The sequence below is a fragment of the Terrapene carolina genome, unplaced genomic scaffold (assembly GCF_002925995.2).
Source record: "Terrapene carolina triunguis isolate 2854851 unplaced genomic scaffold, T_m_triunguis-2.0 Scaffold130, whole genome shotgun sequence".
NCBI lineage: Eukaryota > Metazoa > Chordata > Testudines > Emydidae > Terrapene > Terrapene triunguis.
In genome coordinates, this window is record NW_020664481.1 from 30,384,577 (window position 1) to 30,399,743 (window position 15,167).

The 15,167-nt window shown below is 42.0% G+C and overlaps 1 protein-coding gene across 1 annotated transcript in view; it reads right to left on the reverse strand.

Moving 5' to 3' along the window:
* ADCY7 (adenylate cyclase 7) overlaps positions 1–13,823 on the reverse strand; it is a 57,028-nt gene extending 43,205 nt beyond the window's left edge. Inside the window, exons 1-4 of the mRNA XM_024209214.3 lie at positions 13,662–13,823; positions 12,259–12,468; positions 10,017–10,181; positions 425–574 (exon numbers count right to left, since the gene is read on the reverse strand). Coding sequence (XP_024064982.1) covers positions 425–574; positions 10,017–10,181; positions 12,259–12,468; positions 13,662–13,823 — 687 coding nt within the window. The remainder of the gene's footprint in view (positions 1–424; positions 575–10,016; positions 10,182–12,258; positions 12,469–13,661) is intronic.
* Between the last annotated feature and the right edge of the window lie 1,344 nt (positions 13,824–15,167).

Sequence of the window (15,167 nt, forward strand, 5' to 3'; positions counted from 1 at the left end):
ACAAACACATGGTAATGAAATTACACCTCTGACCAGGGAAGAAGTGTCCATGGACAAGAATAAAAGAAAAGCAGGAGTATCAGTGCTTTCAAGTCATCTGCTGCTCCCCTCAGAGGAATGAAACCAACAATACTCTGAAGAGCTTACCTGGAATAAAAAGGATCATAAGATCCTTCAAAGAATGAGCACACTCAGAACTGATCCAACGTTCTTCTCCACAGACTGCAGAAATCACTTTGCTGAAGCAATTTCTCCCTTTAATTTCTCCTCTCTATTGTCAATAGCACAGTTGTTTTTGACATTAGGTGGTTTTCATAGGAATTGGATCAAGCCTTTCAGTGTGCATTAGTCACAAACTTAGAAAAAAAGACACACATCGCCCAAAAGAAAACACATAACTCATGTAATAGAGGCTTTTACTCACTTGTTGCCTCTTTTCAATCTTCAGTTTCATTCGGACTTGAATGCACTTTAAAGTGTATCTGTACAAATCCCATGAGGCATCTTGCATCCGATGCTTGTGAAATGCACCCATCAGGTTACCACAAAGAAAAATTACAGCATTGGCAAGTAACTGCAAGAGAAGAAAAATATTCAAGTGCTGCAGAAGAGTTTGATTCATATTCTATATTGAAGTCACTTAATATGTTTTTTGTCCAGAACATAAGAAAAAGCTCAAGTTTTCCCCATCCTTTCACACAAGCAAACCACCACCAAACTTTGGGTTAGCCAACTTGTGTGTGTGTTAAACAGACGCTAACTCAACAACATGCGTGCTTCTATTTAACTCACTCATGTTAGTCCATTAAAACACAAGAGGGATTCAGTCACATAAGTTAAGGCCCATGTTTGCAGACATGTGCCTGCCATTGGGGCACGTGTTCCCAATATGATGAAGCTGTGAAAAGGGCATATCTGATCCTAGGATGTGCCAGGCAAGGCATTTCCAGTAGAGAGAGAGGTATTTAATGCCATTGTACAAGGCACTGATAAGACTTCATTTAGAATACTAGAATGTGTACAATTCTGATCACCCATGTTAAAGACTCGACAAATGCAGAGAAGAACTCCTAGGATGGTCAGGGGAATGAAGGGCCTATTTTATCAGAGGAGACTGGAAGACTATAGTTTCTTTAACTTCACAAAAAAGATGGCTAACAGGGGGATATGATTACTCTCTCTAAGTACATCACAGGGGTAACCACCAGGGAGGGCGAAGAGCTATTTAAGCCAAAGGGCAAAGTTAGTAGAGAAGCAAACAAGTATAAACTGACCAGGAACAAATACAGGCTGGAAATAGAAGGTTTCTAATCATCAGAGGTGAGAGGTTCTGGAACAGCTTGGGAGCTAACTTCATTAGTTGTGAGAGAGCTGGACAAATTTTTGAGTGCAACTGTAGGACAGGGTTGCTCGGAATAGTAGGGGTCAGGCAGCCCTAGCGATCACTTCCAGGTTATATCTTATATTCCTAAAAGCTCATGCTTCAAGTTTTCAGCTAACCACTGCAAGGATCAGACACGGATTTCCCTATACCCACAATGCACTCGAGGGGGAGGGTTTGTCTCTTTCCTCTAAAGCATCAACAATGGCCCTGACTGGGGATGGGATATCAGGCAGAGCGAGCCCGGGCTCCAAGGTGGCACTGGGCATTCTCTCTCTCAGCTGCATGGCTGGCTGGTTCTTGCTCACATGCTCACGGTTCACCACATGTGGGGTTGGGAAGGAATTTCCCCGAGGTCGGACGGGCAGTAGCAACCTTGCAGCATCTTGGTCTTCCCCTGTAGTGTGGGGGTGCAGGTCACTTGCCAGCATGATCTGGGTGTATCTCAATCATTTCCCTGGCATTGCAGGGCTCTCAGTGCACCTCAGTCACTCCTATTCTCTCCCTGTGGCACATACTAGTTTAGTCTCCTGCGGGCTGTAATACTTTGGTCTCATTTCAGTTGCTGGGTTTAGTGTGCAAATGCTGGGTAGTGCTTGTGACCTGTGATATACAAGAGGTCAGACTAGATCGGGGTGGGCAAACTGCGGCCTGCGAGCCATTTTAAGCCGGCCTGTGAGCTCCTGCTGGGTAGGGGGCCGCACCACACGGCTCGGCCCCACTCCGGTGCTCGAGCCGGGGCGCAGAGTCGAGGCCGAACCTGCGGATGGGGCAGCGTGCAGAGCCGCCTGGCCACGTAGGAGCCGGAGACACTGCTTCTGGGAGCCGCTTGAGGTAAGCGATGTTTGGAGCCTGCACCCTTGAGCCTCTCCCCACGCCCAACCCGCTGCCCCGGCCCTGATCCCCCTCCTGCTCTCCAAACCCTTCAATCCTAGCCCAGAGCACCTTCCTGCACCCCAAACACTCCTCATCCCCAGCCCCACCTCAGAGCCGGCACCCCCAACCAGAGACCTCACCCCCTCCCACATCGCAGCCCCAATTTTGTGAGCATTCATGGCCCACCATAAAATTTCTATTCCCCAATGTGGCCCTCAGGCCAAAAAGTTTGCCCACCCCTGGACTAGATGATCTGATGGTCCCTTCTGGCTGTCAACTATGACTCTACGATTTAGGCATAGAAAACTCCATGGGCACATACCTATGCCAGAAGTACATGCATGTATGCACATGCAAGTTACCACAGTACACATGTATGTATTCATCAGACATGGACACATCTGAAACTGTTCAGAGTAGCTGGGTCCTTCTGTGAATGCACCTGATAAGTGTTCAAACAAGGAGTGACTAATGCTGCTGACTCATTGTGACGGCCGTGGCTCATTAACTCCACCTTTGATTGACGAGAAGTGGAAGTCGCCCCTTTGAGAGATGACTCTAGGGTCTGGGTCTGAAAGGAACCCTTGGAAAAACAGCCAAGTCTCGGGGGAGGGATTGGGCTGGAGTTTGTTTTTATATTTTGAGTTACCCCAGGGGTGGCGCCAACCACTTCCTGATGCGGGGCCTCAGGTGGACCAGACACAAAATGGAGTGGGCTTCTCCCCTCCTTGCCATGAGGCCCCTTCCTTCTCCATGGCCCTGCCCCCTGGCCTGGCTGGTTGGGGCACTAGCTGCTCGCAGCCAGCAAGAGCCGCCCAGGCTGGGGGACCAAAGCCCTCAGGGAGCAGCAACCTCTGGGGGCAGGGCCCAGGAGTCTGGGCTGGAGCAGGTCAGTCTGGGCCATTATGGGGAACCCTAGACCCTCCACCTGCCCAGGGCAGAGACATGCGCCGGGGGTGCTTTCAGGTACCCCAGCCCCCCGCCCAGGCTTTCTTCTCCTCTGCTGCTGGAGCTGGGTGTCAGGCCAGCAGCCACCTCTCTCCGCTCTGCCTTCAGAGCTGGGCAGCGGGAGAGCGGGAGCTGCTACAGGGTGGCTACAGGGGATCTAAGCACATTTTGAGGTGGCTATACCCCTCGCAGCCCCCCCTCTCCCCCCAAGTTACCTGGTTAATAAAGCCAAACCTCAGGAGGTAGGCAAGTTTTGATCCAACACAGCATGTTTGTTCACGGTGTTTAGGAGGGAGAGATATGGGGGGGAAGGGCAAGAAAGTGCTACCGGCTCTCTGTCAGTCATACACTTCGGTGTACATGTCTGAAAATGCGTGCCTTGATTTCTTCATCTCAAATGAATCAGTCTCACAATACCAGGATATGCCTTCACCTAGGTCTACACTACAACTTATGTCGGCATAACTTATGTCGCTCAGGGAGGAGAATAAATCACCCCCCTGAGCTACATAAGTTACGCCGACATCACCGCCGATGTGGACAGCGCTATGCCAGTGGGAGAGCATCTCCCACCGACATAGCTACTGGCGCTTGCGGGGGCTGGAGTAGTTAAGCCGATGGGAAAGCTCTCTCCTGTCAGTTTAGAGCAGCTACATCAGACAGCTTACAACTCTCTAGTGTAGCTGCGCCCTAAGTAACCACAGCTCAGGTTATAGCGGGTTTAATCCTTTCAGTATATGTACTCATCTAATTTTGTATCCTACTCCAAACGATAAACGAAGAGCACTTCACAGTCTCCCAGCATGAACTTTATTTGCATGTCAACGAGCCCTTTCTAGGACAGGTGTTACCTGAACTCATTTAGCAATACCAGAGTGGTAGTAATTTAAAATTATGTGTTTACCTGACTGGAGCTACCAGGAAAAAAATAAAGGAAATCATAGGTAAGTTTATTTTGGCAAAACATCTGAAGGTCAAGAGACCCTGTTTGAAAGGGGCAGGATTTAATAACTGATAAAAGAAAATTAACCATGTCAAGTGGATACATTTGAAGAAGAATTAATAGGTACCATGACTCAAGAAAACGGCAATTACACCTTTCAATTGTAACTTCTAAAGATCAAAGAGGAACTGGCCTATCTAGGAGGATATTGAACTAACAGGAGCTAATAGACGAATCCATTTGATGGCAAGCTATAAGGTTGAAACTGGACCACATTTGCCTCTTGGACAGGTGCAATCCAACTGATCGGGCTTGAAAAAAATCCATTAACCAAGGACAAGTGGGAAATGTTCTCCCCAAACTCCATGCTTGCAATAGAAAGATAGGGCTACAGCAATCATTTTTGCAGAATGCAAGCATCTTTGTTTTTTTTAAAATTGTCTAGCCTTTAAGGTTGTGAAATTAACCAAAGTTTGGTCAATTTCCACTGCTGCTATTCAGAAAAGCGTGGGCAGCAGCCACATTATCAATCATGTCTATTTTATTTTGCTACAACATGGGAAAGCTACAGGCTGCAGCCGATGCTGGCCATGGAATTATTCAAGGGTGGGATCACCCAAAAAACCCAGGGAGGCCTTGTATGGGCGGTGAAGCAGCAGTAACTTTTTTCCTCATGTCTCCTTGTAGGGGAGAGGTAGAGCAGCAGAGGCCTCCACTCCATAGAAAACAGGGCGCTGGGATAAGTAGCAAAGATCCCAAACATGAGACTTCTCAGGTCTATCCAGTGTCATCCACGCCAGCTAATATTTCTGGAAGAGTACCTTCCAACTTCTGCTTCTTTCTAGCAGGTCTGTTTTTAATATTGATATATCGAGTATGGAGTAGGGCAATACCCACAGGTTATTATGGCAAGATTTTTTTCCTTGGAGCTAATTTTAAAATCTGAACATCCATCTATAAAGCCAAAATCTGAATTAGGTGTTTTTTTGTTTTGGTTTTGGCTGTTGTATCAGGACCATATATATATATTCTCCCTCTTTGCCCCTCCCCCAAATGTTGCAGCTCTGAAGTATTCTCTCTCTCTTTCTCTCAAATCATTTTAAAATCACAAAAAGGCCAAGTTTTATATGCTTTCCAAATAGGATTATACTATGGGGCCTGATCCTGCAAATCTCTGGGAGCAGCCCTTACTCATACAAGCAATCCCATGGAAGTCACTTACTTCAATAGGAAGCTCTTCGGGGCAGGGATCGTAATTTTGTACTTCGTACATTGCCTAGCACAACTGGGTTCTGGTCCGTGACTGGGGCTTCCTAGGTGCTACCACAGTGCATATAATAAATACTAACTGTGTAAGAACATGCAGGATCTGGCCCACAGATAGGAACAAAGGAAGAGTAACTTTCAGAGACTATAAGAGAATTGTATTAATAAGGATGCTGTGTACTATGATAACCCAGTATTTCCAATTTATAACAACAATTTTACAAACATTTCAATACTAAAATAGGCTAAAAGCTACAGCCCCAGCCACCGCCCCCCCCCCCCCGACACACACACACACACACACACACATATAAAGGGGCAATGTTAAGAGAATTAAAGCTCCAGTTGCTGTGAAGTCACTTTGTGGTTACTTGCACTGGAAATGAAAATATTGTATTTGGTGTTTGTTCGCTTTCATCCTAAAACGATTACAAATGTTGGGTTCAAAATGTTTGATATATCGAGTATGGGTAGGGCATCATGTTAGAAATGTTTTAAACAAGTGCTTGGGTTTTATTACATCGGTCTCAAAATCTGAAATCTAGCCCAAAGTAAAACACCAATTAAGCTACATTATTTCACTCCCCAGTCCATTATAAGTAGGATTTTCAAAAGCACGCAGCATGACTTAACACTGCTCCCATTAGGCCAACACTGAGCCCACCCTCCATGTATACAACCTCCCCCCTCCCCCAAAGATATTCTTCCTACTTAAAGAAAAAACAAAACATGAACATGTAATTACTGTTCCACTTCAGTGTAAACCTCCTGACCTGCCTGAGAGAGCCTCTCTCTCCCTATGAACATTGCCACAGTTGCAGTCTGCAGGGCCACTAAACTCCCCTTGAAATAATAGAGAAGAGGCTGCTGGAAGGCTGTTCTCCATAAGAGTTCTGGGCCTCTCAAATGCCTTTCGATCCCTGCTCTGAAACAGCCTGGATTTACAGAGTTCCGGGCAGCACTGCAGTGCCGCTGTAGCATTTCAAGTGTAGACAAGGCCTGAGACACCTGAAATCACTAGCCACTTCTGAAAACGTATGCCAAGTACAGTTAGTGAAGTCATTTAGATTAGACTCTGATTCCATTCCTATGGGAGCTTTTAATACACAGGAGCTGCCCTGGACTGTGATTAGTGTATTGAAAACAGATCTGCTGCTGACAATGAAATGAGTATCAAATGTTAGAAAGAGCAGTGACCTCACTCTACCACAAGCATTTGTCTGGGAAGGAAAAAAGGTTGTCATGAGTTACCTCATTTACTGAGACATGACATGCATGTATAAAATATGCAGAGAGCCTCAATCACAGTGCTTGCCCTCCTTATTCTAGCTATTTATCTTTTTTTCAAAGTGGAAGGATAGACTGGTGGCGGCGCCTGCAAATGATTGTGGAAACTCACTGACAAGGTGGGGCTGGTACATACCATACGCTGTTAGGAACTGTCAGATTGCTACCTCTCCCCTCCACCACCACCCCCACACCAACCCAGCAGTTTAGGGAACACACATCTTTTCCCTCACCTTCCAAGACAGACACATGCACACCCTCTCTCTTTTATTCTGACACTTAATCAAAAATACACTATAAAAGATTTCTCTTCCTCTTGGTAAGTGAAAGGAGTAGTGCTAAGCGCTTGCTTTCTCCTGAGTAAGTTGAAACAAATTCAGGTTTGTGTTTTGCATTCTCTTTAATTACAGTAGAGTGATCATGTGCAGCTGCAGGGCTACATTTCAGTACCTTTGTTCCAACACTGTGACAGAACACTGGATTCATGGCTTTGGAATGGAAAGAAAGTGGCCGGGAAGGAGTGCACTAATAGGTGTTTTTGCTGTTTGATAAGGGTGCCCCCAAATTAGTTATATTCACTTCAAGTCCTTGAATGAAGGCCACTAGTATTACTGACATAGTGATTTAACCATACAAAGTACAAATGGAAAGGAATATATTTTTATCATCAATTCAGTTTCATAATCCGTGATGCATGTTCTTGTAAACAAGCTTGATATCTAAAGCACACATCATTCACAAGGCAAATAAATTGAAGGAAACTGTAGTAAGTGTTTTCCCATATTGTTCCTTAAGACATGTAAAATGACTGTTAGCTCTAAGCGAAAAGAGCTCATCAATTTCCAAAATGCCTTTGTCTGACCTACACTCCCCGTCACTCATGCAAAATCCTCACCAGGCTCGCGTATTTCAGGAGGTGGGGAAAATACAGTAAATACCAATCAAAAAACTTTTCCTTTAGAAGTAACAGACCATCCCTTCCCTTAGTAACTGAAAATATCCTAAATGGCAGCGCCATAAAGACTTAATTTATCTTTCAATAGAGGATGGCTGTGCTGAACTTAAATGGTGATGTCCCTTTGACAATAAAATAGTCAAAAGGCTATAGCATTAGGTCATTCCACCAATAATTAATGTTTCCCCCTGCTGTGAGAGGCAATAGAAAATCTAATTATTTTTAAATGCAATAATGAAACAAGGATGATGTGCTTAGAATCCTAACAAAGCTGCTAGTATTGAACTGTGCTAATCAAGTTTAAATTAAATTAAATTAAAAGGGGCAAAAAGAAAATTTGCATAAAGTAGCAATGGAGGGTCGGGGGGGAGAGACTATAATCTAACAATGTTTGTTTGTGAAAATTAAAACATAATCAAAACACATGATACATGAAAACATATTGCAGCTGTAAGAGACAAGATCACAGGGAAAAACTGATAAGCATAGCCAAGGCAGACTACAAACAAAAAGATTGTTCTTAAAAGAAGATCTCCAAAAGGACAGCTGCAAATCGCAGATGTCCATGGTATAACTACGTTAGATTACCTGAGGATAATTTGATATCTTGTTTATATTTACTACTACATACTTATTTCATCTAGTAATTTACTGCTTCTCATATTAATTTGTTATATGGGTTAGCTCTCTCATGGGAAAATATCTCAGGAAATTCTAGAATTTCACGAGTTATCTTTATAAAAAACACAAAAAAGTTATTTGCAGGATGAAACTTACCATAATATTATCAGTTTTTGAAATCACGGTTCTACCTTTTGGCTACAGGTCTATTTTTTGTCTTATAGTCAAATGGGGCCACTTACTATACTATAGTATTCTATACTATACAGCCAATCACATGTAGTCTTGAGTGCTAATATTCTATTCTACTGTTCTTATACTGCATTCATCACCATGGTATCAGAGTGACTTCCAGTAGTTTAAGTATATTAAGTAATGTGACTAATATATGTCACACGTTTATTCAACAAATTGCAATTTCTTTTTGGAGAAGCATGCAACATGAGGACACGAATACAGTGATTCATGAACTCCACATTTTTGCAGAGTGATCTAGACCAGGGGTTCTCAAACTTCATTGCTCCGCGACCCCTATCTGACAAAAATTACTACACGACCTCAGGAGGGGGGACTGAAGCCAGAGCCCGCCCATGCCCTGCCACCCGGGGGGCGGCGTCAAAGCCCAAGCCCCACCACCTCGGGCGGGGGGACAAAGCCAACACCCAAGAGCTTCAGCCCCAGGCAGGAGGGCCTGTAACCTGAGCCCCATCACCCAGGGCTGAAGTCCTTGGGCTTCGGCCCTAAGCAGTGGGGCTCAGGCTTCAGCTTCCGCCCCAGCAAGTCTAAAGCCACCCCTGGCAACCCCACTAAAACAGGGTCGTGACCGACTTTGGGGTCTCGACCCACAGTTTGAGAACCACTGACCTAGATACAATTTTATCACAAAAAGGTATAGCATTCAGTTTTAGGGGACGCCAGTGCATTTGTTCCAGTCACTAATAAAAACATTTCATTCATTCAAAAAGGGAATTTCATTTGATAGACTTATTCTGCTACTAAATACGCTCCAGTAACTAGGAGTTTTTTAATGTAAAATCCTCCATGAAGGCTGCAGCATAGTTTCTAAAACCATGGATTGAATGCAACTAAACTGCACATAAAGTTACACTTTTCCTATCTCCGAGGGTCTATGATCAAAGACACCTTAAACATTAAGCTTTTTCTTAATAGTCTGGAAAGCATAATGCTAACAGAAATAACTTTCACTATTTTTTAAAATTCTATTCTTAATGTTGTCCCAAGATTTTTTTTTTAAATTTGTTGTCCCTTTCGTTTTCTGTCTCCTCATCTGTGTTGAAAACAGATATGTATCATACGTAAAAAGTAAGTAGTTACCAATGGGTGTCATTTGCGTGCAAAGGAAGGCATGTCTGCATTTAAAATGATACAGCGCCACTGCTGTAGCTCTACAGTATAGGCACTACCTACCCCATGAGGCGGGCTTCTCCCAGTGCCGAAGGTAATCCACCGCCCTGAGAGGCGACAGCTAGGTAATGGAAGAATTCTTCTGTCAACCTAGCGCTGTCTACACCAGGGGTTACATCAGTATAGCTCTGTCTCTGAGGGGTGTGGATTTTTTCACGTAGCTATACTGAATAATTCCTTGTGTATGAGGTGGACCCAAACCCTTGAACTATGTGGAAGCTTGCATCCATATCTGAACTTTGCAGTTTGTTCCCATCTCTAATGGAAATGCTGCCTAAGACATTTGAATATTCTAACAAATAGCATTTCCTTACCTGAAACGTAGTGAGTTTTTGGCGTGGTTCAGAATATAGTGTCACTGCAATGCTTAGGGCTACAATATGGGACACTGCAGAAAGGATGCTGATGATGACAGCATCTCTCATCCCAAAGGGTAACATGGTATAAACTGTGAAGATTATGAACAGGAAGAATGGCACCTTCAAAAAGAAAAAGGGAAAAATCTGTTATTAGGTGCCAGCCAAAAATCACTGCAGAGCAAGGGGGGAAACAAGCATTCTGACTTTTCTTCAGGCTGCATCCTCTAGCATTGACATTTCAATGGAACAATTAAAATCACAAGGAGTGTAGTGTTCATAAAAGCTTTGAGGAAACTGGATAAAATTATAATACGAATGTAGCCAAACCAGTAGCTTAAAGAGGACATTTGACCCTTAATTTGTCTCATTCTCCTTTGGTAAAGTAGCAGATATACTGCAGACCTTATAACCACAGACATGACATGACACAACTTGCATCTGAATTATGTACCAAGAACAGTCCAAAGCAAGGATGAAGCTATCTCCTTTCATTTCAAATTTCGCAAGTGCTTTAAGTTCTTATTATAATGTTAATATCAACAGCTTGCATGTGTTTATTTGGTTGATATTTTATTGACCCTAAAACCAAATAATCCTTCATGGAGTTGATACAACAGAGTAATCACTACTGCATATAAACATACATTTGAAGGCACAGTTAAAGAGTTTACAAATGTCCATTGGCCTGCTAAAGCATAATGGTTCAGAAAGCGCTATTAAAGTCTACCATTAAATCCATATTTATGGACTTCTGTTGTAGCCTATGGTACCTATATATGGGGCCTGATAATACTTGAGTCAAGTACTGTGACAAACACACTGCAAGACTGCCCACTCAGCTCTCCCGCTTCATTTCAACCCCAGCTTCCTGCTGTTTCCAGACATCAGCCTCCTTTGGGGAGATTCTCACTCATGGCAAATTCTAAATACCATATGACGGTTTTGTAACATGGACAAACGGAGACCAGATAAGGAAACACACAAGCTTCACTTGTGACCACAGTCACATCAGAAGGTTAAAGGCAGAAAAATCCTGTTCCAGCTGACCTCCTATAATATGGTCTTCACATTTAAAAAAAAAAAAAAAAAAAAAGTCAAAGGTATCAGCCCACATTATGTCTTGCAACATTTAAAGAAGCAAAGCCAGGGAAAAAACAATCACCCTGAACAACTAACATCATTTTCCCTATGTCTAAGGTGAGATTCCCCCCCCCCCCCCCATAAATTTTATATTAAAATTTCACTACTAAGTAGAATGATTTTGAAGGCAAAGTCTCACCAGAGGAAATTGAAGCAATAAACCTGGGGATCTATGGCTTTCTAGTATACATGTTGCTACCTTTAACTGTTGTACAGCTGCAATAGCTGAAGTCTGCAGTCAACATATCACTGTGCTGGACAGCATTCATAGTGGAAATCCATTCTGATTGTCTAGTAGATAATTTCTAATTTTCATTATTCAGAAAAGGATGGACAGAATGGGAAGGGTCAGTATAATTAGATAAAAAGTAATTTTTCTTTTCTTAAAAACTGTTCTGCTTATGTTATCAGAGCTTAGGAGGAGTTTCCTACAGGCTTCATAATGACTTTTTGGCTTCATAAAACTGTCAGTTTTCTGGTCAGAGATACCAAGTAATCAACTCCAGCCGTACCCAGCAATGCCAGGATGTGTCATTAGTTCTTATTGTTCACTTCACCCTCTCTACTTGATTTGAAAACACTTTCACTAGGCACACCCAGCTATAGAGTTCTTTAAAAAATTACTTGAACACCACTTTGTAATCAGGATCCTAATCAGCACCTATCAAAACACTGAGAATTATGAAAGAAATAATTTACTTTTAAGGTACATTCATGACAAGTAATACATTTTCATTTGTGTAATTTAAATTAAAAGCATAAGGCCAAGATCTTACAAAGACTTCGGCACATGCTTAATTTTACACACTGTGTGGAGTAGTCCCAGTGAAGTCAATGTGATTATGCTGAACTTTAAGCAGTGTATGCACATAAGTCTTTGCAGGATCAGGGACAGACAGAGTTAACAAAAAGTGTTATCCTATAATCCAATATAACTGGTTTGGGGAAGAAGTAACCTAAAACTAATGGAATAAATATTATATCATTACAATTTTAAGAACAAATATATACTGATTACCACTTCTAAATGTAAGTGCATCAAACAGGAAATACATACCTGTTCCCATGCATAGAATGAAAGGGTATCTGCCCTTCCAAAAACTGACACATATCCTATGGTCAGGAAGCAGATCCAAATCAAAATCCCAAATAATTTCAGCCATCTCCGAAATAAGGATTCAATGCACACAAGCAAGTACATGACTGCAAATATTACAAGAGCTGTACATACTGTAATAATGAAAGCAAGATGAGGACGTGTTTCCGTCTAAAAGCAGAACAAAAGTGTTACATTAGTACTGAACTTTCCTTTTAATAAGCGCAAAACCTAATGGTGTGTCTAATGTCACCCATGCAGCTATGATGTCACCATATTACATTAGAGATAAAAAGCTATTCCTACAGCAATGTCTATGCAGATGTACTTTCTGTCATGTTATATGTGGGACCATGCATGTTTTCAGAATCCCAGGTACAGGAAATTCCCTATTAAAACTAAAAGAAAAAACACCCCAACTTATTTCTGCAATTTCACCTGCTAATATTAGGGAATGCCATCCATTACACTAACATTTTTTATTAATATCTAATACTTGCAGAGCATAGTTTTTCTATTAAATTATGTTAAAAGTAAAGAAAATTGTTAAGTCATTATTACTGTTCTTTGTAAGAACAACAAGGGAGGGAGAGTGTGATTAGCAAAATTCAGGATCAACTTCCCTCCAGAAGTACCACAAATCATGGGTACACAGTCTAGGTCCTCGGTTCTGAACACCTGATTCAACCTGCACTTGAAGAGGAGTGTAAAAAAGTGACAGGGAGGATTTACCAGCCCTTTTATCACTATCTTTACAACCAGCTCCTTTTCCCTTTTACCACCTGTGAATTTGACTCTTTGGTTCTATTTAAGAAAAGCAGACACTCCTTCCAAACCCTACGTCTATTTCCTTAATTAGCCAACAAATGATGCTGGTAGCCTGTTCACATATAGATTTTGGCACAATATATTTTTCCTAACCCCCACAAGCAGTAATTCCCTAAACCTGGATCTGTCACATAGCAAAGTGATCCCACTCCCGGCTAACTTAACAATTTTACTGTTTCCATCCCAAAGGAGTTTCCATAATAGTTTTTTCCAAACAATTAAACTCTAAAAACTGCCGCCTATAAAATCAATCACAAGAATTCATAACCAAGGAACCCATATGTTATTTCACCTTTTAGTTTGCTGTACTTTTAAAAACATTCATATTCTTGAATCTGAAGTTAGAATTTACACACACACAAAATGCTGGTAACTCCCATGGACACAACTACCACTAACCTGAAGTAAGGGTTACACTATTCTAGCCCAATGAAACTTTTGCCCAGTGAGTTTCGTGAGCTTTGATACAAGTTCTTTCTTACCTCACACAATGTACTGTACAAACCGAGAACCCTGGTTATACTCACATGCATGACAAAGAATAGTATAATTAGCGTAATACAGAAAGTAATTGCAATGAAGAGCAGCAGGAGAAGAAGCGGGTGCTGCTGGCTCGTGTAGCGATACTTCTCATAAAGTGGATCTGTTATCTTGCAGTCTTCATTTTCATTAAAGAAGTATTTTCCCTTAGCTGGCATTTTATTCCAGTTTGGCTTTGACTTCTCTCTCAGTTCCCAGTGATGGCAACAAAGCAAAGATAGATCTATCCTTCTTTGAAGAGCACTTCTGTCTTCTAAGGTAGCCCTTGGTTCTGACTTGCTTGACCACACTGAGTGACTCACATTCTGCACTTGCGCTTCTCCTCATGAGCATAAAGTTCAGATCTCAATATAAATGAAAGGGAAGAGCCCTCCTCTGCAGAGCCACATCCTACTCTTCAACAGCTCCATGCAAGTTTTTTCTAGATTGATTGATACTTGTGCTGCTGCTGTCGAGGTTTTATTTTGCTACAATCACTTTAACTCCGTTCCACAAGCTGTCAGCAATTCCCTTCGAGTGCTGTTTCATGGGATAAACTCTGTGGAGAGAAAGCATGATTAAAAATAAGGCTTCAGTTAAGTGGATGCATTTTTGTCTGAGAAAAGTATATTCTTTAACCTCACTGTAAATAACCTTTAACAAGGGGACAAAAAAATATTCCTTGGCCATGAGAATTAGGCAGAACAGTACTTTCTGTTTAACATAACATATAAACTCTAAAGCAGTGGTTCTCAAACGGTGATCCATGGAGCACTTGCTAAAGCTGGACATATTGTGCTGGCTCACCTTTTTCTAGCCATTGAAACACTTAAAAGAGCTAAAAAATATATTAAACACTTTTCTAATGTTACATTCCCACATGAGCAATTGCTGCAGTTGCCACAGGCACATTAAACAGTTGTGAATGGTAGGGGGAGATGGTCCAAGCAATCAAAAATGGCAAGAGAGGTGACCAACGCTATGTAAAAGTTTGCTACCACCACCCCCCCCCGCCAATAAAAGCTTAGTTCCAGCCTAATCTTGAAACTGACTGTACATATAGACATGCAGAATCCTTCTGAGATTGAAACAGGCAGAATAAATTGAGCAGTGCAGTGGAATACTACTCATGCATATTTAATATTTTGATAGGCTAACAGATTTGACTTTGATATTCAGTTACAGAAGGATTTTAACTATATAACAGAATCATGTATTGGTCATACTAAAAATGAGAAACATAATATACTCATGTTTAAAAACTGGCTGTTTAAAGCCAAAACAATGTCTGAATTCTCCTCTGTACCCCAAATTATTATTCCCCACCCAAAACTAACAAAACAGGTCCTTCCAAGGATCAGATTACTAATTTTCCAAAAACACTTTCATGATTTCTTTGCAGAGAGTTGCCCTATTTTACAAGTCTGCATAACATGTACTTAAAGATGTGGGCATACATCACGGTACCGTCACTTAAATAGCAGAAAGAGCACAAATAAGTAAAACACACAATCCCTTTGGGC